Source organism: Scyliorhinus canicula, chromosome 21 (genome assembly GCF_902713615.1).
Source record: "Scyliorhinus canicula chromosome 21, sScyCan1.1, whole genome shotgun sequence".
Taxonomy (NCBI): Eukaryota; Metazoa; Chordata; class Chondrichthyes; order Carcharhiniformes; family Scyliorhinidae; genus Scyliorhinus; species Scyliorhinus canicula.
This window is the reverse complement of record NC_052166.1, coordinates 40,580,998-40,606,225: the sequence shown is the minus strand read 5'-3', so window position 1 is coordinate 40,606,225 and position 25,228 is coordinate 40,580,998. Positions and strand designations below refer to the sequence as shown.

General features: G+C 44.4%; 1 protein-coding gene across 10 annotated transcripts in view; it reads right to left on the bottom strand.

Moving 5' to 3' along the window:
• The window catches only part of znf618 (zinc finger protein 618), a 144,116-nt gene that overhangs the window by 60,556 nt on the left and 58,332 nt on the right, over nucleotides 1–25,228 (bottom strand). For 6 of the 10 annotated variants that reach the window (XM_038782378.1, XM_038782382.1, XM_038782384.1 and 3 more), the window contains exon 2: nucleotides 10,324–10,616. The exons of the other annotated variants lie outside the window; for them this stretch is intronic. In XM_038782378.1, the coding sequence (XP_038638306.1) occupies nucleotides 10,324–10,522 (199 nt within the window). In that variant the 5' untranslated portion in view covers nucleotides 10,523–10,616. The remainder of the gene's footprint in view (nucleotides 1–10,323; nucleotides 10,617–25,228) is intronic. 10 annotated transcript variants of the gene reach the window in all.

The window sequence follows — 25,228 nt, the reverse complement described above, 5'->3', positions numbered from 1 at the left end:
TTTGTTGCCGTGGCCAGGATGCCCATGGTCCAGGGGTCAATCAATGGGATGCACGTCACCGTGTGGCCACCTGCGGATAACAGGGCCATGTTCACGGAAAGGGGGCCTATTCCATGAACGTGCAGGTGGTCTGTGACCATCGCATGAGGATTCTGCACGCCTGCGACCGGTACCCCGCAGTGTACATGACTCATTCGTAACGGCGCAATCATTCATCTTCACCATGTTCAAGGGACGCCCCCACCCCACCCGGCTGAGGGGCTGGCTGCTGGGCGACAGGGGTTACCCGTTACGGTCGTGGCTGATGACGCCTATACAGAGGCCACAGACTGACACTGAGAACCGCTACAACGATGCCCATGCAGCGACCAGGGGTGTGATAGAGAGGTGCTTTGGGCTGCTGAAGATGCAGTTCAGGTGCCTGGACAGCTCTAGAGGGGTCCTCCAGTACCCACCAAATAGGGTCCGCTGCATCATTGTAGTCTGCTGCGTCCTGCACAACATTGCCTGCAGGGCAGAGGAGTGAAGGGAAGGAACAGCAAGGCGAGGGGCAGACCTCCCCAGATGAGGAGGATTTGGGGAATGGTCAGGACAGACCGGGTGAACATGGACGGGAGGCTGCGCACCGTTACCGGCTGGGTTAGCAGGCATGGGACAGGCCGATAGTCGCCTGGTTCACAGACTGTTTGGGGGGGGGATGGGAATCGACGAGTATGGGCATAGACTGCACACTACGGCATCAGCCTACCACCCTCACCCCACCCACCACCAACACCCCGCTCACTGAACACCAACCACCCGCACGCACACACCCCCCTCCATTGCACAGCCACCTGCGGCACAACAGGGTGCTCCGGTTTCCTCCCACAGTTCAAAGATGTGCAGGTTAGGTGGATTGGCCATGCTAAATTGCCCGTAGTGTAAGGTTAATGGGGGGATTGTTGGGTTACGGGTATACGGGTTACGTAGGTTTAAGTAGGGTGATCATTGCTCGGCACAACATCGAGGGCCGAAGGGCCTGTTCTGTGCTGTACTGTTCTATAACAGGCCGGGCTCACATGGTCGCTGGTGGAAGCTTGTCTATTGCAGGCCATGGAGGATGATGACAACCCGCCCTGCGATGAGCTCTCGGCTACATCGTTGGGTAACGTCTGACCCATATCCACAGTACCACCCTTCACCCGGACCGTCCCTGCATGCAGCCGTGACTCTGCAGCGCACGGTCCCGTCGTCTGCCTGGTGGGATGGCGAGGGCGACTGGGGGCGGGGGGGGGGGGGGGGGGGGCACACTCACCTGAGGCCGATGTTCTATCACCCCCTCACACACACACACACTGGTGCTCACCTCACACCCGCACATATCAGACAGAGCACAAAGGCAGCTTCTGTAGGTGTGAAAGTGATTTTAATAACAAACGGTTCATACTCATGCCCTCGCCCCAGAACTAATCTGTGTTCTGCACCCGTGCCAACTTACACAGTCTAATTTTTTGGCCTTACGGGTCCTATGACTACGTCTAGGTGGTTCACAGACGGGACAGCAGAACTGGAGGTAGACTCCTGTGATTCCTGCCCTTTGGCGGCCATTTCCTGGGGTGGCCCGGCCTAGATGGGCCAGGCTGCGACTCAGGCGACTGGGATGGCGAGCTGCCAGCCTGTCCTGCCTGTTGCCCACCAGATGCACCTGGGATGCAAAGGGGGGGGGGGGTTCCGAGGTGCCGCGGTGTTCCGGGACCTCCCCTACAGCAGGATGACCCGGAACGGGCCCCAGCACCAACTCCTCCCTCGGGGTGCCCGATGACCCCCTGGCATCTACATGGGTCGGGGACACGAACGGACCGAGCACCCAACTCCCCCCCCCCCCCCCAACCTGGCGCTGCCAGTCCTGGAGGCTCGCCCTGGTATCAACAAGGGTCTGCAGGTTTGCAGCCATGGAACTCAGGGAGTTGGCTATCCCTGTCTGTGCCTGGGTGACGCTGGCCAGCACCTGGGCAATGGCGCCAATGCCCTCAATGCCGAGGCATGACTGAGTGATCTACGGAATTCTTATACCTCAAAAAATGTTAATTTTACGATGGAGGTCGATTGACAGCTTCTATTGTAGATTGCGGCTGTCCATTTTACACTTTAAAGAGATGGTCACTGTTAGGTGTTAGTAGAGTAGGGAGGGGGGAGTTTGGTGAGGGGCAGGGAGTGATTATTCTGGACAAAATTATAGTTGTTGGATCTCGTATTACTGTTGTTGCTTATTTTTTATTTTTTATGTGTGGGTATTGTTGCATCATGTAATGGTTTCTCCTTTGTTATAATGCATTAAAAATTCAATAAAAGTTGTTCTCAAAAAATCTGGAGAGCGCTGATCAGGATTCCACAGCAGGACAAAGCAGTGGTGTGAGCTGCACAGGAGAGTCCACTCCAGCACAAATCAGTGTTGGTGTGAGTTTCAGGGCCCCTGGTGAACAATCCATTAAGAACATAGCAGTATGAAGATGACTTCTTGAGGTATGGCTTTGTTTGGGCAGCATGGTAGCACAAGTGGATAGCACTATAGCTTCACAGCGCCAGGGTCCCAGGTCCGATTCCCTGCTGGGTCACTGTCTGGGCGGAGTCTGCACGTCCTCCCCGTGTCTGCGTGGGTTTCCTCCGGGTGCTCCGATTTCCTCCCACAGTCCAAAGATGTGCAGGTTAGGTGGATTGGCCATGATAAATTGCCCTTAGTGACCCAAAAAGGAGAGATGGGGTTATTGGGATACGGGAATAGGGTGGAAGTAAGGGCTTAAATGATTCGGTGCAGTCTCGATGGGCTGAATGGCCTCCTTCTGCACTGTATGTTCTATGTGTCTATGTGCTTAATTGTGCCCATGCAAATCAGGGTGCAAAGCCCATGGTGTTATATGTAGGGAATTACTGACAAATGAAAGTTTAAAACCTTTGTCATGTGAGAGCACCTTTAAGAAATGGGTGTTTATTGCTGCAGTGATGTCAGAGAGTGGGTGGAGCTGAGCTGTCTGTCAGCTTTTTACTTTCGCTTTAGGCTTTTTACTGCAGGGTGGGTTTGGTTTCATTTCAGTTTTGGAGAAGCTGAAATCACAGCAGGATGTGTATGAATCTCTGCAAACTTATGAATGTTCATTTGGGATTTTCAAAGTGGCAACTGCTCTCAATAGTGAATTTGAACCTGATCTTTGTGTTAAAAGGCTCTTTTGTCTTCTGAATGTTGTTTGGAAAGTTATTAAGGATTACTTAGTGTTATATTCTTTGGGGGTTATATTTGAATTAATGGTTGCTAAGATGTTCACTGTATGTTTTAATAAGGTTAACTTGAGTTCATAGAATAAACATGGTTTTGCTTTAAAAAGTACTTTTCCATTTCTGCTGTACCACCCCTGTCGAGTGGGCAGTGTGCTCCCCATACCACAATCTATTAAAAGTTGTGGGTCAGGTGAACTCCATGATACACTTTGGGGTTCTCTAAGCCCTGGCCCGTAACACCTTCAAAACTTCAAAGGCATTTGAAGACTAAGCCTGGCGAGTTCGAGGACAAACCTCTGGATTTTTTTCAAAGGATGCAGTGAGAACTTAATCGACACCTGAAGTCCTCAGTAGAAATGTTACATTGAATGACGAACCACAATTAGCATCTAACATGGTAACTTACCTTTTAGCTAAAGAAAAAATATCCCACACCAAGTAGCCGAGATTAATTCTCCTTGCAACATGGACCTAGTTTGTACGGTCCTAAATGAGAGGTTCGCCAAATAACGGAAATGCATCCCACTTCGTGATAACACAGTGGCTTGCCGAATTTGTGATATTGCTGAGAATTTAGACACCCAACTTATTTCAGCACAGGAGTTCTCAATGCAACTGGATGAAAGTACAGACATTTCAGATTGTGTAACCTTGCTAGTTTATGTTAGGTATCTTTGGAGCAATGAATTTGTTGTGGATTTGCTGTGCTGCGTGACATTATCAACAAAAATGAGATTTATGAAACATTGAATAGTTACAGGGTTGAAAAGTGCGGGCTCAACTGGGTTCATTGCAGAGCAATCACAAGCAATGGAGCAGCCAACATGACTGGGAAAAACAGTCGAGTTATTAGGAAGGCAGCTGGTTAGGACATTGCTTCGAATCATTTTTTTCACCATGAGGCATTGGCATCAGAAGGAATTCCACCCGATCTTGAAGTGGCGTTGAAAGGAATTGAGAAAGTTTGGAATTTCATTAAACCTAGCACACTCAATAGCAGGCTTTGAGGCTCTATGCTCCGATATGGGTATGAGCACATGTTTATTATTCCACACAGAAGTATGTTGGCTGTCATGCGGTTGGATGCTCATCAGAGTTTACAAACTGAGGTATCAAATCCACACTTTCCTCCTCGAGAAATTGTCCCCTCCGTCCCTCTTACTTGTTTGGTTAGCTTGCAGATATAGTTTCAATTCGAAATGAACTGAACCTCAAATTGCAAGGGAAGGATGATTGTTTTCAGCAATGAAGAAATAGATGCTTTCCAAAAGTCATTGAAAGTTTGGAAAGTGCAAGTACAAAGCCAAACTACTACATGTTCACCACACTGCTACGACACATCGAAAAAGTGTTGGAAAGGGAACTGTCAAAAGGCTGTCAAGCCTTATTCAGTCTCATCTGGGTGCGCTGATCAACAGTTTTGTCCCTACTTTCCAGAGGAGAAGTTTCAGATTTTGAGAGAAGCGGTGGGTGAAAATCCTTTGCAGTCAACTTACAGCAGACTCCAGATGAAGAGACTGAACTTTGGCACCTCACCTGTGAAAGCACATTAAAACTGTGCCACAAAAGTCAATGAGGATATCAGCATTCTGGAGTAGCGTCTCAGGAGCATCAGTGCTAAGTAAAATACGTATTTGGTTGATTTTACCCTTCACAACGACCTGTGCGTATATGGTTGGATTTTCCATCCTCACAAAGATGACGACAGCACAAAGTAAAAGACTGAACACAGCACCTGATAAGCGCATTGCCTCCTCCTCCTGCAAACCTGATTGGAGTGAGATCATGACAACCAAGCAGGCTCACCTGTTGTGTTCAGGGTAGGAGAAAATGGTGGGCCACGAAGGGCAGCCGGCGAGGGGCCGCGAAAGCCGGCCGGTGAGGGAAACATTTTTGAAAAACACTGTTCTAATGAATCTGCAGACCAAGAACGAGTACAGTCCAGGCTGAGAACTGACTTTGAGGGGACAAAGAAAATCTGAAGGAGATCCAGTCAAGCCACCAGCTGTGAGAGTTTGGCTCAAGTTAGAATCAGACCAACCCCGTTCTCAGCCCAACAAGCCGAGTAATTTACCCTAATTTGCGCATGTGTCCTCGGAAGGGATTTAAGGGTGACTATTATTACAGACTCTAGATATGCCTTTGGAGTCACGCATGGCCAAGTATAAGAAAATAAAAGAGAATTTTTGACATCCGCCGCCAAACAAATTTCACACAAGGCATTAGTTTCTCACTTGCTACAGGCCCTGATGTTGCCCAAACAAATGGCGGTTATAAAATGCACTGCCCATACATCGGGTAAAACCCCCAACAGATATAGGAAATACACAGGCAGACCACCAAACCAAAGAAGCTTCTCAATGGAAGGAGATGGTGGTGCCAAAAATTATGAGTCGGACTAAAAGCTCACCAAGCCAGTCTCCCTCAGAAAAGCCAAAGCCAACTATTACCGACGTCGTTAAGTTGCAGGACGCTCCTAAAAGTATGAAAGAGTTGTGGGAAGAATTGGGGTGTCATTATGATCACGTAACTAAGTTATGGGTCACCCTGGCAGGACAAACTTGTATGACCGACGCCTTGGCAGCCTGGGTCACTGAATGTGTTCACTTTGCAACTCATTGTGGTGCACGAGCTACGGGTGATATATATTGCTGAAGACTTGGTGGCATCCAAGCTGCAGGAAATAGTACAAAACATTAGCAATCGTTACCTGGTATGTCAGTTATATGACCCTGGAAAAGCAATACCCTGTGAAATGGGTAAAACCCTGTTACCGGAAGGTCCCTTTGAGACACTCGAGGGATTACATTGAGTTGGAAAGATGCCAATGTTATAAACATGTATTGGTTATTGTTGATGTATTTAGTAAGTGGATAGAAGTTTACCCCACTGTTGATAACAAAGCTTCCACGGTAGTAAAAGTTTTGATGCAAGAAATTGTTCCTAGATTTGGGATTCCACATCGATTAAGCTCTGATAATGGACCTCAATTTGTGGGACAGATCAATAAGGAATTTTGTACTCAGCTGGGAATAAAACAACAATTACATTGCGCGTACCGACCCCAGGCAGCGGGAATGGTAGAAAGAGCTAATCAGACATTAAAAAACGAAACTGGCAAAACTACAGGCAGAGACTAGAGACTGGAGCCACTTAGCTCAAATTATTGCCTATTGCCCTCTTCCAGATACGTGCAACCTCGGCCGGAAGACACGACTGAGTCCCGCCGGAATTCTATACGGCAGACCCTTTCCCACCCCCTGGGATCAAGAAAACAATGACAACTGAAATGGGCAACTATTTGATAACCTTAACTAAGGTGTTGAAAGGCCTCCATTCACGGGTGCGAGCCGCGTATGAGGAAATACCTCCCTTCTGTCACTATTAATCCGGGAGAGTATGTCCTGATTCGCAATTGGATTAGGAAAGGGCTGGGGAAAAATGCCTGAACCCACATCCATCATTGTAAGGCCTTAAAGTAAAATGAAAAGTAACCTTTTTGTTTCCAAGCCCTAGGTTACAGTTCCATCCAACCTGTAGGATGAAGTACCTACTTATCACCATGATCTTGATGAGACTCTTGGAGACAAATGGGGAGGCCAAGCAAAGAACCTGTGGAGGCAGCGGAAAACGAGTCCATCACCTGTGTCGGGACGACACTTTACGCTGCATCAACAACGACCGAGGAAGGAGGATCCTGGAATGTGACCCCGGTGGACGGATGTTCGGCAAACGTGTGACGACCACACCAAACCATGCTCCTTGATGGAAGAACTGAAGGAAGAGTGCCCTGCCATCGGATTGGATGTAGTTGGGACTATAGTTGCAAAAATAGGCATAGTACCGCCAAGAAAAAAGTATAAGGGAGAGATGTGTTAGTGAAGAACAACCCTTATAGGCGGGAAAGTGAAAGGGATCAAACATTAACCCTTCAAAGGACAAGGCGTAACGTAAACGAAAGGCAGAAAAGGGAATTACATATAAGCACGTATCTGGGCGGATCATAGAGGTCTTATCTTGTGCATTGATTAATGATCCTGGGAGTTGTAATACTTGTAATAATCATATTCAGCTTCCTAATGAAATGCTTGTGTAAAAATGTCAGTGCAGCAGTAATTCCACAACAGTTAATACAGCCTAATGGATGAGAAAGAAGATGCAGAGGCAAGGAGGAAAATGATAGAAGTGCAGATAGAATGGGAAAGACTGAGACAAGTGGCTATGGATTAGAAGCTATCATGAAATGATAAAAGGGGGGAATGAGAGTTTGGCTCAAGTTAGAATCAGAGCATGATGGGAAATGGAATGAGAGTTTGGTCAAGTTAAATCAGAGCTGCGTGATGGGTAATGGAATGTCAAGTTGTACAGCAATGTGAAAGTGCCTTGTTAAATGTATTGTTCCTGTGAGAACACGTTATCACGGCCTTGGCTGTCTGTGAGGATCTGTGGTGGGAACGAAACACAGCCGGGGGAAGATTCACTCCTTAGGACTTTTTGATAAAGAATTACTATGCTATGAAACTATTGAGCAGTCAAGGGACAAAGATTCCACAAATTTCATATGAACTTTTGGTTAATTCACTTAAGTTGGGACTCCGGGGTCTGGAATCAACCACGCAGTAGCCCATGGTATCGGAACACTCTAACGAGAGTTAAATTTGTTGTTTATTTTCATTACTGCACTCTATCGTTTACCACCACTGACCCCCAAGAACTTGTAACTGATCATTTTCTTCAAGTCTTCAATCATAATGTTTGCAGCTTCACTCTTCTCATTTCCCAAAGTTTAAATTGGCAGTACATATATTGGGTCTTTGATCTACTGATGTTCATACCCGTCTTCCAGAGTTCTTGTAGTTCTCCAAATGCTCATTCATGCTCTCATCGTTCCCACCACATTGTTCAAAGTAATCTACCACCAACAATGGCCATGACATTTCCTATCTCACTTGCTCAAAGCCAGGCAATCAGGAAGAGTGCTGATCCTTGGTGCAATCAAACTTTCGTTTCCATTACTTAATTTTCCTTCACATTTGTCAAGACAGACAATTAAATGTTGGAGTGCCCAGAAGATGGCCTTACGGCTTGCATCCAGACCGTGACAGGTCAAAGGATCCAAGGGCAAGTATGACCATACGACAACCACAAAGGAAATTTATTTTTTCAACAGCTCCACTGATCCTGGGGCACAGGATCTTCTGGTCAAACTGATGATTACCAGTTGGTCTCCTCTGGACAGTAACTCAAGACCCCTGAGCAAGCAGTTCTAACTGCTGCGTTAAAACTTTCAGATCAAGTGACAGATCTGCACCTGGGCTGTTTTGGGCCTAAAGCTACTATTATGGGAGGTTCAAGTCGCCAATGAAATATACTTTAGAGGAAGCAAAATAGGGAATAAAGTTATATCATATTCCAACTAAAACAATTTTGTAAAGTTCCTAGTTACCATAACCACTCTGCAAATCAATCCACTGCACAATCAAAGCTTTCCACAAAAAATAAATCCTAGATTTCTTTTGCTTGTTGTTGGATTGTGCAGTAAAACAGTACAGTTCAAAAGAGTCTCGCAAAAATGCAATTTTCAATTTGAAAGATACATCTACTCATCGGTTGCTTATGTTCAATTGGTCTCATTAGGTGAAATATACAAGCATGCAACCAGTAGATTAAGCAACTTGGATGACACTATTCAGAAGAAGGAAAAGATTACAGCATGAGACTTCTAACCAAACCAATAAAGATACTGTATGGAAGTCAGTAGTAGCCATACTGTGCTCAATGAAACCAGCAGTAATTAATGCTCCTGGTTAAACCAGCAGATCCCATTGCTTGGAACATGACGAATCTGAGGATATACTGCTTCATAACACGAGGTGTGTTTTACACTAACATTTAGTGAGTTCATTAAAATTCAATCTTAAAGTTCAACTTACTTAACTATTTTCAAATTAAAATGACTTTGGATTAGGAAAGGCACTGCCTCTCTGTCTCTGGGCAGCACGGTAGCATAGTGGTTAGCATAATTGCTTCACAGCGCCAGGGTCCCAGGTTCAATTCCTAACTTTGGTAACTGTCTGTGCGGAGTCTGCACGTTCTCCCCATGTCTGCATGGGTTTCCTCCCACAGTTCAAAGATGGCCGGGGTAGATGGATTGGCTATGCTAAATTGCCCTTAAGTGTCCAAAAAAGGTTAGGTGGAAGTATGGGGATAAGGTGGAGGTGTGGGCTGAGATAGGGTGCTTTTTCCATGGGCTGGTGCAGACTCGATAGGCTAAATGGCCTCCTTCTGCACTGTAAATTCTGTGTTCTGTATATCACTTCCTCGATCGCTTAGGTGCCAATAATTAAACTGCATACATTTTCAAAGACAAACTGCCATTTATGGCTTTTTGGTTTGGTTGAACTTAATGTTCTTTTAATTATTAAAATTAGAATGAAGATGCAGTCCACCTCACCTTAATATGCTTCCTGAGTCTTATAGAAAATATTTCAAATGTTGTACAATAGGTATGCAACACAGACAGACAGACAGGCGTACAACTTTTGAAATCTGTATTTTAAATTTTCTTCAACAGTTTTGGCAAACAATTGAATAGACTTTGTAAGAGACTGAAAGAAAGCATTCCATCACAATATGGTCCAGCTTAAATAGTATCAATGTCACTTAAGAATTCGGCACGGTATATTAGACCTGACTGGAGAATCTCCCCTGATCACAGTCACTTGCTTTGGGCAAAACAGAGGACGACTGTTTAGGAAGAAGCGGAGGCTTCAAAGTAACAACTTTAATGAAGGACAAAGAATAATAGCTAAGTTGAATCATGCTATTGCGAAATAGGGAGATTTTAAACGATTAATTAATTGACTGTGAAATATTTATTTTGATTTTCCTATTACCAGCTACTTAAATTGGGCTTCCATTGTGATTGTTGCTATATGGGTTTTCATAATAAAATGCAACACAGAAATTAGATTAAATGTAGAATTGCATAAAATCTACAACACAAAAAAAGGGGCCATTTGGTCAAGATTTCTTAAAATATATTAGGTAGACTTGAACGTTAATATTTACCACTAGATCGATTATTGGGTTGATCCTTTTCAGAACACCGTTGAGCCCCATCCTCACCAATCTCAACACAGATCTCCGCTACCTCATGGGTGTTTTTGTTGCTCTTGTGATCTTTGGATTCATCTTGCCACAACTCAGCATGCACTTCACTCTCATCATCTCTATTTTCAGTCTTTATTGTTGCATCAAGGGAACTCATTGTGATGGCCTTTATCCAGTACTTCTTATACTTCTTAAAATTTTGGTGAGAATCGGACGGAGTAACTGCAACAATCCTTTGCACTGTTCAATTTCTGTTAGGGGAAAAATATATGTTAATGTTTATTTTTAGTCTTCCTGACTAATTTTCTATTTTAGTGAAAGGAATATATAACTATTGTAATAATTAAATCTCAAGTGTTTGTTTTTGGTCTGGTTGGAAAGCCATCAGATTCTTGCAAATGGTTAGGTTATTTTGATGGAAACAGTGCACTTTTTAAAAAGATGTATGTCTGCTATGTGGATTGCAGCGAGTTACTGATGATTAATTTTAGAATCATCTCCGCATATGCCCCAAACTGGGACGATGGAGACTTCATTAAAAAAAACAATGGCGGAGATCCCCAACCACGACTCCCACGGCTCATCATGGGGAAAACTTCAATTGTGTACAGAACCCAATGAAGGACAAGTCCAGCCCCAGATTAGGCAAAGGAATTGAACAACTTTATTGAGCAGATGGAGGGCCAATGGAGGTTCAACCATCCGAGAGGGCAATTCTCCTTCTCCCACGTTCACAAAGTCTACTCCCGTATCAACTTCTTTGTAGTTGGTAAATCAGTGCTTCCAGGGGTAGTAGGGGTAGAATAATCCACAATAGTAATCTCAGATCTCGCGCCATATGGCCTAGATGGGAGGCTGGAGACAGGCCGGACCCAGCATCCTCCATGGAGGATGCTGGGCACAGCCTTCCTTGGTGACGAGGCGTTCTGCGAGAAAATATCAGAAGCCATCGACAGGTAGGTAACCTGCAACCAGAATGGGGAGGTCTCAACCTCCATTCTGCAAAATGCTGAAAGCAATGATAAAGGGGTGGAGGGGGGAAAAATAACTGCTTCTTGATTGGCTGGACATACCAGTTGTGGGGGACGAAAAGGAACAGGGACTGGAAGCACAGAGTGAGAATCTGTGCTCTGCTAGGATAGGGGAGAGCATCAAATCCATGTAGTCGGGGGGCGACACCAGGTCTAGACGGATTCCCGGTGGACTTCTATAAAATATTTGAGGCAGCGGGAGATGTTCAATGAGTCACTGTCGAGAGGGGCCCCGCTGCCCACAGACCTCATATCGCTGATCCCAAAAAATAAAAAGACCTGAAGGAATGGAGGTTACACAGACCCATCTCACTCCTGAACACTCACACGAAAGTCCTGGCGAAGGCCCTGGCGAGGCAACTGGAGAGTTGGTGCCAGAAGTAGTCATGGAAGATCAGACTGGGTTTGTCAAGGGCAGACAGCTAACAGCAAACAGACACCTGCTGAACGCGAGTATGACACCTCCCGGGCAGGAAACAACAGAAGTGATTATCTTCTTAGACACAGGGAATGCCTTCGACAGAGTCGATTTACTTTGTCGGTGAAACTACTGAACAGCGCATCCATGATGAGTATACGGACAAAGGCCACCATCTCCGAATAACTGTGGCTGCACAGAGGGACAAGGCAGGGAAGCCCACATTTCCACTATTTGCTCTGACAATCGAGCCACTGGCCATCACCATCAGGTCGAAGAGGTGGAAGGGCATTTAAAAGGAGAGCACAGATTCTCGCTCTATGCAATTGACCCATTCTTCAATGTCTCAAAACCCTGAACCAGGATGAAAGGAATAATGGAACTCTCAAGGGAGTTCGGAGCTTTCTCAGGTTACGAACTTAACCTGAGCAAAATCTTCCCCGTGAACTCCTAGTGGGGAGCATCAGAGCAGGGGCAGCTGCCGTTCAAGCTGAACCAAACAAAATTCCGAAAACTGGGAGTCCAGATAGCTCACAACTGGACTTGGATCCCGTTGAGCCTAGTGGAAGAGGTAACGAGACCTGCTGAGGTGGGACTCACTCCCACTCTCCATGGTGGGAAGAGTGCAGACAATAAAAAAGAACCTACTGCCAAGAATCCTCTTCCCTGTTCAGATCCCTGGGTGAAAATGGGAGGAGATCGCCTGTATGGGAACATCCCTAGGAGCACTGGTATAGCCCCACTCCAATTTCCCCAAGCAAGCACTCAAAAAATCCGGTGGTGGTGGCCACACTAAAGACTTATAATCAGCTCAAGCATCCCTTTACTCTGGGTGCACCAAGGCCCCATCAGCAAAACCCACAAATTCACCCCGGCGGCGATAGACGCCTCCTTCAAAACGTGGAACAGGATGGAGGGGTACTGACAGGAAGGGACCTCTATGTAGACAACAGAGTAGCGACCTTAGGGGAAACTAACAGAAAAGCTCCAAATCTCGCAAGGGACCGAAATTCAATACCTGCAACGGAGGAATTTCTCCGCAAGGAGACCACAACATTCCCCCCGGCTACCCAGACACACCTTACTGGACAGATTGCTAGCATTGGGCGAATGCATCTTTATTATTGTCACAAGTAGGCTTACATGACAGTGCAATGAAGTTACTGTGAAATCCCCTAGTCGCCACACTCCACACCTGTTCGGGTACACCGAGGGAAAATTCAGATTATCCAATTCACCTAACAAGCACATCTTTTGGGACTTATGGGAGGAAACCTGAGCACCTGGATCAAACCTGGGACTCTGGCGCTGTGAAGCAACAGTGCTAAACATTGTGCTACCGAGCAGCGGCAACATGTATGGACAACTGGTAGAGGTGGGGCCCTGCTGGACGAGACACGGGAAAAGTAGGAGGAGGAGCTGGGCTTAGAGATAACGGGGGGGGCGGGGGGAGAGAGAGACTCTGGATTGAAGCGCAACATAGGGTAAACTCCACTTCATGTGCAGGGCTGATCCTAATGCAGCACACAGGGTGCACTTGACCAGAACATGCATGAGTGGGTTCTTCCCAGTGGTGGAGGGCAAATGTGAACGGTGCCAGGGAGGTCTGGCCATATGTTCTGGGCCTGCCCGAAACTTTTCAGATACTGGACCGCGTTTCTGAAGCCATGTCTAGGTTGTAGGAGTGAGGGAGGAGCCGTGTCCACATGTAGCGGTCTTCGGGGTGTCGGAACAGCCAGAGCTCTTCACTGGAGTGAGGCAGACACCCAAGACTTTGCCTCCCTGATTGCCCGCCAGAGACCCCTGCTCAGCTGGACATCAACAGCTCTACCCAAGGCCGCTGACTGGCTGGCTGATTTGGCGGAATTATGAAATTCGTCAGAGGATCAGAAGGAGGCTTCCACAATACATGGAAACAATTCACCAGCCTCTTCAAGGATCTGCTCGTGACCAGCAACTAACTAAGTGGCAGTGGGGGGTGAGGGGAGAAAAGAGAAGAGAGACAGGAACCACCACCATCAAACTGGACAGGGGAAAAGGAGGGGGTGGTCTTACCTTTTCTGATTCATGTAAATAAAAAAGAATAACCTCCACATACTTTCCCTCATATCTACCAAGATATGGTTAGAATTAGGTTTTGGTTAATTATATTCCATGTCAGAGGCTTCAGCACAAAATCTAGGTTAACTATTACTTCAGTGCAGCCTTTGGGAGGTACATTCTTTTGGTTGAGATATTTAACTGAAGCTCTTTCTGCCCTCCGAGGTGGACATCAAGGATTTCACAGCACTAATTTTGAAGAACGAGGAAAATTTTCTCGTTTCTGGTCTAATAATTATACCTCAATCAGCATTGCAAAAACAGGCAATCTAGCCATTACCTCTTTACCATTTGTGGGGCCCTTTTCAATACAAACCAATTGCTACATTAGAACACTGACTACACATCAAAGGTACATTATTGAATGTGAAATGTTTTGTGACAGCCTGAGATCACAAAAGGCACAACTCAAATGCAGGATCTTTTTTATGTTCAGCTTTTTTTTTGTGTGCCAACTTCTTCCGAGAAGGCCCAATTATTGGGGAGGCCCAATAATTTGTCCACATGATTGCACATAGGTCTTCATAAAAGAAGAGTGCATGAGGAAAAGATGTGAAAGCGAGTTCGGATTTATACAATACCTTTGTTCAGGACATGCAAAGATGCCAGTCATTGCTGCAGCTAATTTGTGCACCGCAAGGACCAATAAATAGTAATAAGGTGAATAACTATATAATTTATTTTACTGACGTTGGAAGAGGGCAAATGTTGGCCAAGACATCAAGAGAACTTTACTGCTCTTTTTCCAAGTGCCATGGGATGTTTTGTTCATTACAGCATAGGTAGAAAGACAAATGTGGTCCTGCAGTCCGAATTTAGGGAGCTATGCAGAAGATTAGCAAGCAGGACCTCAAAAGTAGTAATCTCCGAATTACTTCCAGTACTATAGGCAAGTACGGAAAGAGGATGATAGCGTTGATGCATGCTGTGCCTGGAAGATGGTGCGAATCTTGGGACATTGGAAATTGGCTCTGGGAGAGATGGGTTGCACCTAAATAAAGGCGGGACTGAATTCTTTGTGGGTGTTGGTGCTGGTGCTATATTATCAGGTGCACAATATACTGAGAGATCGCACTACAATAGGGAACATTAGGTGCAGAGTAAGAGAGAAAGTAATAATATGAATCAGGATTACAGTGCATATATAAATGAATGCACAGGTGTATGGTTAATAAGAGTGGTGAGCTCAGATTGACATTTGGCTCAAGGGCAGGACCAGTTCCTGATTCCAAGGTGTTCAGGAAAGACAGGAAAGGAAGAAAGGCAACAGGGATGGCAGCATTAAGAAGAGCAGTGTCCCGGAGGCTTCAAGGACAGAATCTATTTGGCTAGAACAAAAGGGACAGAAAAAGGTGTGATTACATTACTTGGGGAGTCTCCAGCAGGCATTTTCAAAGTGGGGGTCGCAACCTGCAGGAATTCACACGCAACAGCCGCAGCAACAGGTTTTTAACAATGCCGGCTGCGAGCGACTTTAAAAACAGCGGCCACGACCAGCTAAAACAAAAAATGCGGGCAGACTGCGCATGCGCCCGCTCATCAGTGCGCATGTGGCCCGGGAGTGTTGGGACCTGAACCTGGGGGTCAAAGTGCGATAGCGGCATGGCGGCGGCTGACTGCGTGGTAATCACCAATGATGAACAAGGCTATGACCTCAATTTATTTTGCATCCCTAAACATTGCTCAAATGATCTGGAGAGAGTATATATTCTGCATTGTTTAATCATGGACAGGCTGAACATATCGCATATATGAAAGCCATGGGAAATCATCACATTGTCGCCCTCTGTGAATTGGAAGGGTGGGTATATGTTTTTTGCTGACCTATTGTACTACATTAAAGCATTGAATCAAAATAGTGACCAGTCAATCCTTATGACAATGGACTTCGTCCACTTGAAGAGTTACTGTAATCATGATTCAACAGGGGAGCTACTCAGAGTTTACGAAATGAGGTACAAAATCCACGCTTTCCTCCTCCAAATAATTGTCCTCTCTGGCTGATTCGTTTGCTGATTAAACTTGGATGCTAACTATCAACTGTTCAATTCTAAATGAACTGAATGTCAAATTGCAAGGGAAGATGATGATTGCTTTCGGCACTGCAAAGAAATCGCAGCTTTCCAAAACTCATTGAAAGTTTAGCAGTTGTGAGTGGAAAGCCACAGTTACTACATGTTCCCCACACTGCCTCGACACATCGAAGAAAATAGCATTAGTAAGGAAACTGTAAATGGAATGGCACGCCTGACTCCAAATGAAGCTGACTGAATTTCTGCATCTCAGCTTTTGACAGCACATTAAAAACTGGGCAGAAGTCAACAAAACTGTCACCGAAGCTGAGCAAAACAAGCATTTTGTTGCTTTTGTCCTTCACAATGACCTCCATTTGAGAGGTTCAATTTTCTGTCCTCACTAGATGAAGACGGCACAAAGATACCGGCTGAATCCTGCACCCAATATGTATGTGCATAGCCCTCTCCTCCCATGAACCTGATTGAAGTGAGATCGTGCGGACCAATAAGGCTCTCCTCTCGCATTAAAGGTAAAAGAAAATGGTGGGTCATGAATGCCGGCCGGCATGAGTTACGAAGGTTCAGGAGCTGCCACACCAAGTTGGTAAACATCCAACTCCAGGAAGTCATGAAGATAATTTCTGGAATGGTGAGCCCTACGCAACTCAACTGGCTTTCAATGCAAGCACAAATTGAACCTCTTGATGTCCACAGGGAATATATCCTCCACCAAGAACACCAACTGACAGTGAACGAAGGTCTCCCATTGGCACAGGACCTCAAAAAACACCATGCACTGAAATGAAATCCTGTAGCCCCTATTGAAACACACAGTACACCCTACAAACCGATGACAGCCCCACCTCTTGATGGTTCACTTCCTGGCTGACAGAAAACATTACCAACTACAACCTAGCAATTGACACAAGTGTGTAAAGTTCCAGGTTTAAACTTCCCACTCTTGAGGATGGACCAGGATTGATGTGGCCACTTTTTCCACATGTTGAACAGGAGAAACAGCTCAAATTGTGACTATGGCTATCCAACCCGAGAGACCCGTTGCTGGTGTTATCATAACCAATCACTCGATTGATAACCTTGATACCCAAATATAAATGTTTCCCCAGCTGCTCAACTGGAAAAAAAAATCACACTTGCTTCCAAGAGAGGGCAGTCTTGCATGCCGAGTTCTTCACAGAATCCAGGCTATGTACAAATTATGTCCTAATTTGAAGTTATGATGTTCCTTTATAGAATCCCTAGTGTCGAGGAGGCCATTCGGCCTATCAGATGTTCACAGACTCTTTGATAAGAACGCCACCCATGCCCACTCTCCCACCCTATCCCAATAATCCCTTAACCTAACGTACACATCGCTGGACACAAAGGGGCAATTTAGCATGGACAATCCATCTAACCTGCACATCTTTGGACTGTGGGAGGAAGCACCCAGAGGAAACCCATGCAGGAACAGAAAGAATGTGCAAACTCCACACAGTCACCCAAGGTCGGAATTGAACCCGGGTCCCTGGCACTGTGAGGCAGTGAGTAAGTAAAGCCACCATAGTCTATAGGCTGCCTTCCCCTTTGACAGGGAGAGCTGAATTGTGGTGATCTAACCTGAGGATCACCATATCTCAGGCAAGGGGCAATTTTGAGAAGGCAGGACCTTCATGAATAACCTCACCCAGTACGGGAATTGTACCTGCACTGTTGGCTTGCTCACACGCCAGCTAACTGAGCTAAACTGGCCCCCAATATGAGGCAGCAGTGCTAACCATTGTATCACCTTGCCGCCCAAATAGAATAGTATTAATTTATTATAGGCGGCTATCCTTTTTATGCTAGATGCTGCTGACGTTAAATATTGAAGTTATTTACTAAAAATGTCCCCTGCCATTGTTCACAGGTAGTCTAGGGACTGTAGCACAGTTGGGATTTTTAATAATCAACCAATGCTGTCCATTTAAGACAGCTAATGCAAAATCATCAACTGTAGTGATTTTTCAGCGAACATAGAGCTGCTGCAAAATCTTATCAAGATCATTTGACATAGTGTCTAAAAAGAGACTTACATACGTAAAGTTGCTATGTTGGGTGCGTGCTAGATATTTAGGGGAGCGGGCCTAGGTAGAGAGTGTTCTTTCGGAAGGTTGGTGCAGACTCATGGGTCAAATGAACTCCTGTGCTGAGAGATTCTATGATACCAAATATTCTAGGCACTGCTTAACAAATAGTTGTCAATAGTTCTAAAAACCAGGATATTTTAATTTACTAAAAATAAATTATTTGCTGAAGTCAAGGCATAGTTTAGAAATGGCAATGCTGACCCAATGACAAAAGTTCAGTCAATGCGAAAACAAAGGGTGCTCTTCCGGAGGGTCAGTGCAGACACACTGTAGTGATTCTATGATTGCTTATTGGTGTCATTGACACAAATCTTTGTGGTTGGCAACACTCATTCTGTACAGTTCTATTCATTCACATTATTATCTGAATATTTCAAATGAAAGCATTACCATCGTCTCATGACAAAATTCTTAATGTTGAGATGCGAGCGCTGGACTGGAGCGGGCACAGCAAGAAATCTCAACACCAGATTTAAGAAATCTCACAACACCAGGTTAAAGTCCAAAAGGTTTATTTGAAATCACAAACCTGATGATTTCATTAAACCTGTTGACTTGAACCTGGGGTGAGACTTCTTACAACATTTTTAGCTTTCCAATTCTTAATCTAAGCTTTACTTGCGTTTACAAAAGTTTGCTTTTTCGAAGCCACATGTTTCACAGTATTCACAACTGAAGCATATGTTTGTGACCCATTTCCATTGTAAGATGGGAGAACAATGTGAGCGAGAGTGAATTGTTTCCCATTTTCCCTTCCATTGCTCTAAAAGTACACCCCAAAAGGCAACGGTTGGGAACTCCTGTGGGCAGTCACGGATAAGTCAGCATTCATATCGCATAATATGTTAGATAGCAGGAACTGTACATTTGTAATGTTTCACTTTGTAACTAAATTGAAAATTAAGTAAAACTGCCTTCACCCGAGAGAAGTTTAACATCCAGTTGCCAAGTAAACGACACTGCGCATACCCATACTGTTTAGTGAAATCACACTAATACGTATTTATCATGATTGTCTCAGTCTTGCTCAAAATTAAGGGGAGAAAGTCCGTCTATTAACATGAAATAGAGAAAAACGGAAACTTTACAAATATATTTGTGGAATAGATATATTGCCCAGTTTCATTATCTGTACAATACTTTTCACCACATAACAGAATGTTGTTTGCCAATTTCCTAATCTTCTCAACATTTTCTTTGCCCTATTAACTGTAACATGTTGATGTGATGTGGATGAAGAGTTAATGTGCTTTCTGCTTGTGCTCATTTTCAGCCCACACCACTGGCTAGCAGCAACGTGAAAAAGAGAGCCAAAATGTGCAAGTCTCTCCCGGTCAAGATACAGCCCCTTCACTGGCAAGTCTTCAGCAGTGCCTCCTCAGGATGACACATATTTGGGCCCTTCTGGCCCCCAGCTAAAGTTTCAGAGAAACTCTGAGGAGGTTTAGTTCCTCCAGACATGCAGTGTGAAGGCCCACTGACAGGTGAACCCACCCTAGCACTCACGAAACAAACTCCCAGCTATGGGCAGATTACTCCACTGCCTTGTGGATATCTCAGAGCTGAAGGCTAACAAAGTAAACCCTGACAAAAAAAATCTGGAGAGGAGTCCAAAGGTAGCCTGATGTCTAAATATGTCACATTTCCAACCAAGCTGCCGCCAAACATAGTGCTTTGCATTCCTTTTATTTCAACTGGTGAGGTCAAGAGAGGGACCCTGCTGTTTGGGGAGCCCAAGGTCTTCATATATTTTGCTCAGGCTTACATCCTGCAGAGGACCCTTAGTTTCACTGCAGAGCACTAACATAACATGGGAGACAGCAGTTACAAATAACAAGCCCAACTCGAGGGGGAGAACCATAGTGTCCCATTGGTCAGCTGCGTCAGGCTAGTAAGCTGCTGACCCTGCCACAGTCCATCTGCTTCATGGATATTTGTAGTCAAGAGTTCCTGTTCAGCATGTGGATGAACTCCGTTGCACCAGGCAAACAACCAAGAAGATACCAACTCTTCTGATTGGCAAGCTGGAAACCAGACCTGGTGCAGGGCCCAACAAACAACTTGCAGTTGCAATCGAAATTAATAGGCTAAACATTGATACAGCATCCCTACAACAGATCAGGCTCAACAAGAGCAGATCACAAAGAAAAAATTATAAATTCACCCTGCAGGGGAACAGCTCAGAAGAAGGTGTGCATGGTGTAGGCCTTGGTGGGGTGTTCCTTCTGATGGTCAGTGCAGACTTGATGGGCCTAATTGCCTCCTTCTGCAGTGCAAGGATTCTATATTAGAAACTGGTAGCAAAGCAGAATAGCAAAATTGCTTGCCTTTACCTATTTACCCAATATATCACTCTATTCATCAAGACTTTCTTCATTCCCACAAAACAACAATAATTTCCTGATATAGTATTAGGACAAGCCTGCATGTCTTTTGAAAAAACTTTTCATGTCACAAACAATTAAGTAAAATGCGTGTCCTAACATAGAGGGATGTGTCCCTCTATTACATACTCAACATTGTGAATTGCATGAAAATAAGGAACCAATTAGTTTTTGCAATACAATTTAAAACTTAGGATCAGAATAATAAACTTTGTAATAAAGGATCCATCAAGTCTGATAATTCATAGGGTGCTGTTGGACTATAGATTGAGGTTTAAAAAATGGCATGTTGTTCTCACAAATGATGATTGGCAACCTGTGCCAATTTTGCTTTTGAGACAGCCTCTTGGGGGTTACAGCAGAACATCTCAACTGCTGCTAATCCAATAAGAAGACAGTCTTCCTACTTAAAACCTCAAAGCATGTCTACAATCAGAAATGTAGCAACTTGGGCAGAACGGTGGTGCAGTCACAGTGGGTTAGTCCTGCAGCCTCATGGTGCCGAGGTCCCAGGTTCGATCCCGGCTCTGGGTACCTGTCCGTGTGGCGTTTGCACATTCGCCCAGTGTTTGCGTGGGTTTCGCCCCCACAACCCTCCCCAAACAAAATGTGCAGGCTAGGTGGATTGGCCATGCTAAATTGCCCCTTAATTGGAAAAAATGAATTGGATACTCTAAATTTATTTTTTAAATATAGAAATGTAGCAACTTACATATGGTATAAACAACATCGCAGATCGCAAATTATTTCCCCTACACATGCATTCAACGAAAATTTTAGAAAAGACTTCGAAAATCAGAAGTCACGCAAGTTTATCTCCATATTGATCAAACACTTGGTAGCCAAGTCTGAAAATATTTTCATTGTTCTGTGCAACCTACATAAAGTTCCAAGGAGTATTCAGGTCTGAATATGCGACGGTATTCCCTAACACAAATCAACCTTAAATAATTATAAATGATAAGAATTAGTGTTGGCATAATAGATTCCCACCTGTAACAAGTTCCTCATCCCACCTCAGTTACTAGACCAAATAATTGAGCAGAGGCAGGTGTTTAACCACTGAGGATGGAAAATAGTGGTCATTGGCCCCTTTCACATCTTGCAGCCAGTTTTACAAATTAGCTGCTGCAATCAAAAAGACTACAGTCACAAAATATGAAATGGGAGGAAACCATCTAAATTACTGTACTATACAATTTCGCAACACTGTCAAAACTTCAATATGTCAGTGTTACCAGACTTTATTAAAAGAGGAAAGTCTAATTTCATCATGATCACAGGAACAGTCTTTAAAATGGGTTCAATTTATTTCTATTAGCGATGAAAAGCTCCAGAAGGATCAAAGACGAACAAGAAGTAGGAATATGAAACACATTTACAGGTCATGTCCTGGCAAATTAACTATTTAATTAATATTTAATCATACATTATTGTATCACTGTTAAAGTCAAACAGATCTTAGGATTTATTAACTGCATTATCATTTAATACAAAACTTTTTATTTCAGCTAATTGCCCTCAAAGAGCTATGTGCTAACAGTTACATGCAAATTCAGACAAAAATGCGCCTTACATTAAGTGTTTTATTTTCTTTCAAGCTATACAACAAAAGGATATTCGTTCAACAAAACTGACAATTTTGCTCTTGGGCTGCATATTCACTTCCTGCAACAAAACACAACAGAAAGCACTGCTACGCTCTTGAAATGTTAATATTTACTAATACATAACTGTGACATTGAAGTTTTCCTCTTTGATTGACAATCTTTGCATGGATCCCTCTACCCTTCTAAATCTCTTATCCATTTGTCTGATTTCTGACTTAGTTGAGATGTCTGCCTCTATGCCACCAAAGTGTTTATTCCATATTTGATTTGTCCCCAATTTATTTTCAATGGTATGTTTCCCATTGATTTAGCTTTTTTACTATTCTATGTTAATCTTAATCTCTGCTCCAATGTCACTTTGCTTCCTGATTTCCCTCTGTCTTGGGCTTCACTCATGCTGTCCCCTTTTTCCCAATCTGTTCTCAATCATTTATCTCCTTTTCTGTAAGAGATGTGATAATTGTCAATTGTATATTAATTGTCCCTAACTGTACACAGGTGGTAGGCATTAACTAAGGATTTACTTGAACCACTTATAAATAGACACAGACAAAAATTGTGGTGGTTGTATGGTTCGCTGTCACTGGCAGATTGATTATAGAACAGGAGGAAGCCATTTCACCCATCGAGTTCATATCAGCTCTATGTACATTATTCAATTAGTCCCATTACCCGACTCTCAGCCCTGCAAGTTTATTTCTCTTCCAATGCTAAACCAATTTCCTTTAAAAAGAAACATGAATCGTCTCATTGATCCACCACCCACGTAGGTACCATTTTCTCAATCAGTACCATGCTGCGATACACACTCTCTCACCCCTCAAACCCCCCCCCCCCCCAAGCATCTCTTAGTCCTTGTAATATGTTTCTTTGTAAATGAACAAAGAAACATATCGGGATTGCCTTATATTCTCTACTTCACTACCTGGTGTTCTGGATTCGAATAATTATTACTATGCCAGCAATTTACTTTGATTATGGAATCACCATGATCCTTCTTTCCTGGCGGTTCCTAGAATTGCTGTTTACACTATGCAACTTAAGCTCAGCCAAATTATTGTGGAAAGGCCAAAGGGCACGTTAATGGGATCAAATTTACTACCAAAACCCAGATTTTCCACAACTTCTAATACAATGCCCCCAAATGTATCTGAATCTACCAAAATGTATTTTGCTCACCTCTGATTGGTTGGTTCCATCACATAATTGATCTAATCCTGACTTTTGGTCGAAATTCAGGAGGCCAAGCAAGTTAACACAATCTACAAACAACTTAACAACAGAGATAGGTGTATATATAGCAAAGTGTACATATACAACTTTCTGACAGATGCAGTATTTATATTGGTGTGCATCAGAGATCACTCTCTATAAGGAAATACCTGCTTTAATATCTCCAACCTGGGACTTCCAGTTGTGGCACTTCAGTGGACGTTGCATGTTTGCTGCCTCCTACCAGAGCGTTTTTTTAATGGCCTTTTTAGTCTAGTTTTTGGTGAAGATTTGCTTGTGAGGAACTGTGGGAAGGTCGAGAATGTCGAAAACCAGCAAGAAGCATCCAGGGAAGAAGGCAATGAGCAAAGGTCCGCCGTAGACTGTTGTCAGGGGTGCCACAGGAGGAAAGATGGCAGGGGAGAGCCCATCAGGTGGGGCCGCACCCATCGTGGTGGATGTGATGGCTGGGGAGTTTGAACGGTTGTTCTCAAAGCATTTCGAAAAGCATCAGAAGGTGATGATGGCCTCATTTAAGGCGTGGGTGGGAGAGACCCTTGCCCCAGTTAATAGTAATTGGCTTGTTGTCACAAGTAAGCTTCAATGAAGTTACTGTGATAAGCCCCAGTCGCCACATTCTGACGCCTGTTAGGGAGGCCAGTATGGGAATTGAACCCGCGCTGCTTGTCTTGTTCTGCATTAAAAGACAGCTGTTTAGCCCACCGTGCTAAACCAGCCCCATGAGGTTTGAGAGGAGTTGGTGAGAACTTGGACGACAATGTGGGAGCAGCGGGAGGAAATGAAAAGGATGGAGGATGCTTTGTCACAGCATAGTGACCATTTCATCTTGGTGGATGAGGAGCTATGGAGGGTGGCAGAGATCAGTGCAGGGCTGAGAGCCAAGTTGGAAGACCTGGAGAGAGAACAGGTCGCGAAGGCATAACCTGAGGATTGTGGGGCTGGCCAGAGGCTACAGAACACTTTGCCGATATGATGGCAATGTCTTCTCACATCAGAAGAGCCTGAAAGGAGTCATGGTGCTGTTATAGGGGACCCATCTGACGGCAAAAGGACCAGATGAGGCTGAGTAAGGGCTGGGTCAGTCATGTGTTCCATTCTGGCCTCTACAGAAAGGCACAGAAGGTGGCTATCCTGGTGGGTAAGATGGTGGTGGATCAAGGGAGCAGGTACATGATAGCGATGTGTGCACTGGAGGGGAGGTTGGTGTTGTTGGTCTGCGTGTGTGCCCTGAACTGGAACGCAGGGTTGGGAGGAGGGTGTTAGCAGCCATACCGTAACTGAAAATGGGTGGTGGCGGTTGGTGGTGTGTGGGGAAGGTGGAGATTGGAATATGGTGCTGGACCCGAGGGTGGCTAGGTCTCAGCCTCGCCGTGGAGGTTGTTTCATCCATGCAACAGGGAATATTTGTTTTTCTCCTTGGTACACAAGGTGTATTCCAGGATCAACTTTTTTGTGGTAGACACATTATTTAATAAGAGGAGCATTCATATATTGTGCAATATTCTGCTATCGCACAGCTATATTTAAGACTAAGTTCTAATTGTTCCAAGGAAAGACAGCCCCAGGCCACTGTGAATTTAACTGGCGCTTGTTGAGGCAACCCAAGAGATCAAAATCTGTTTATGGACTTGGGTTGTAGCTTGAAGTGTAATTTATAATTGTAACAGGCATGACACCAATGCATACTAATATGCTGCTTTAATGTTACTTGCAAGTCTCCTCCATGACTTTGGTTTCAAGCTAGTCATATGATTTTGTTTCATGTCAGACACACTATAACTTCTATTATTCTGCTGACAAGATGAAGTGGTGCCCCTCAAAACCCATGAAACCTAACGACTGTTAAGTAAACATTAAGCAAGTTCATTCAAAGTTTAATCATTATTCAGGCTGCATGTCACAACTATGGCTTTGTTTTTTTATAAATGCACACAAGTAAGGTC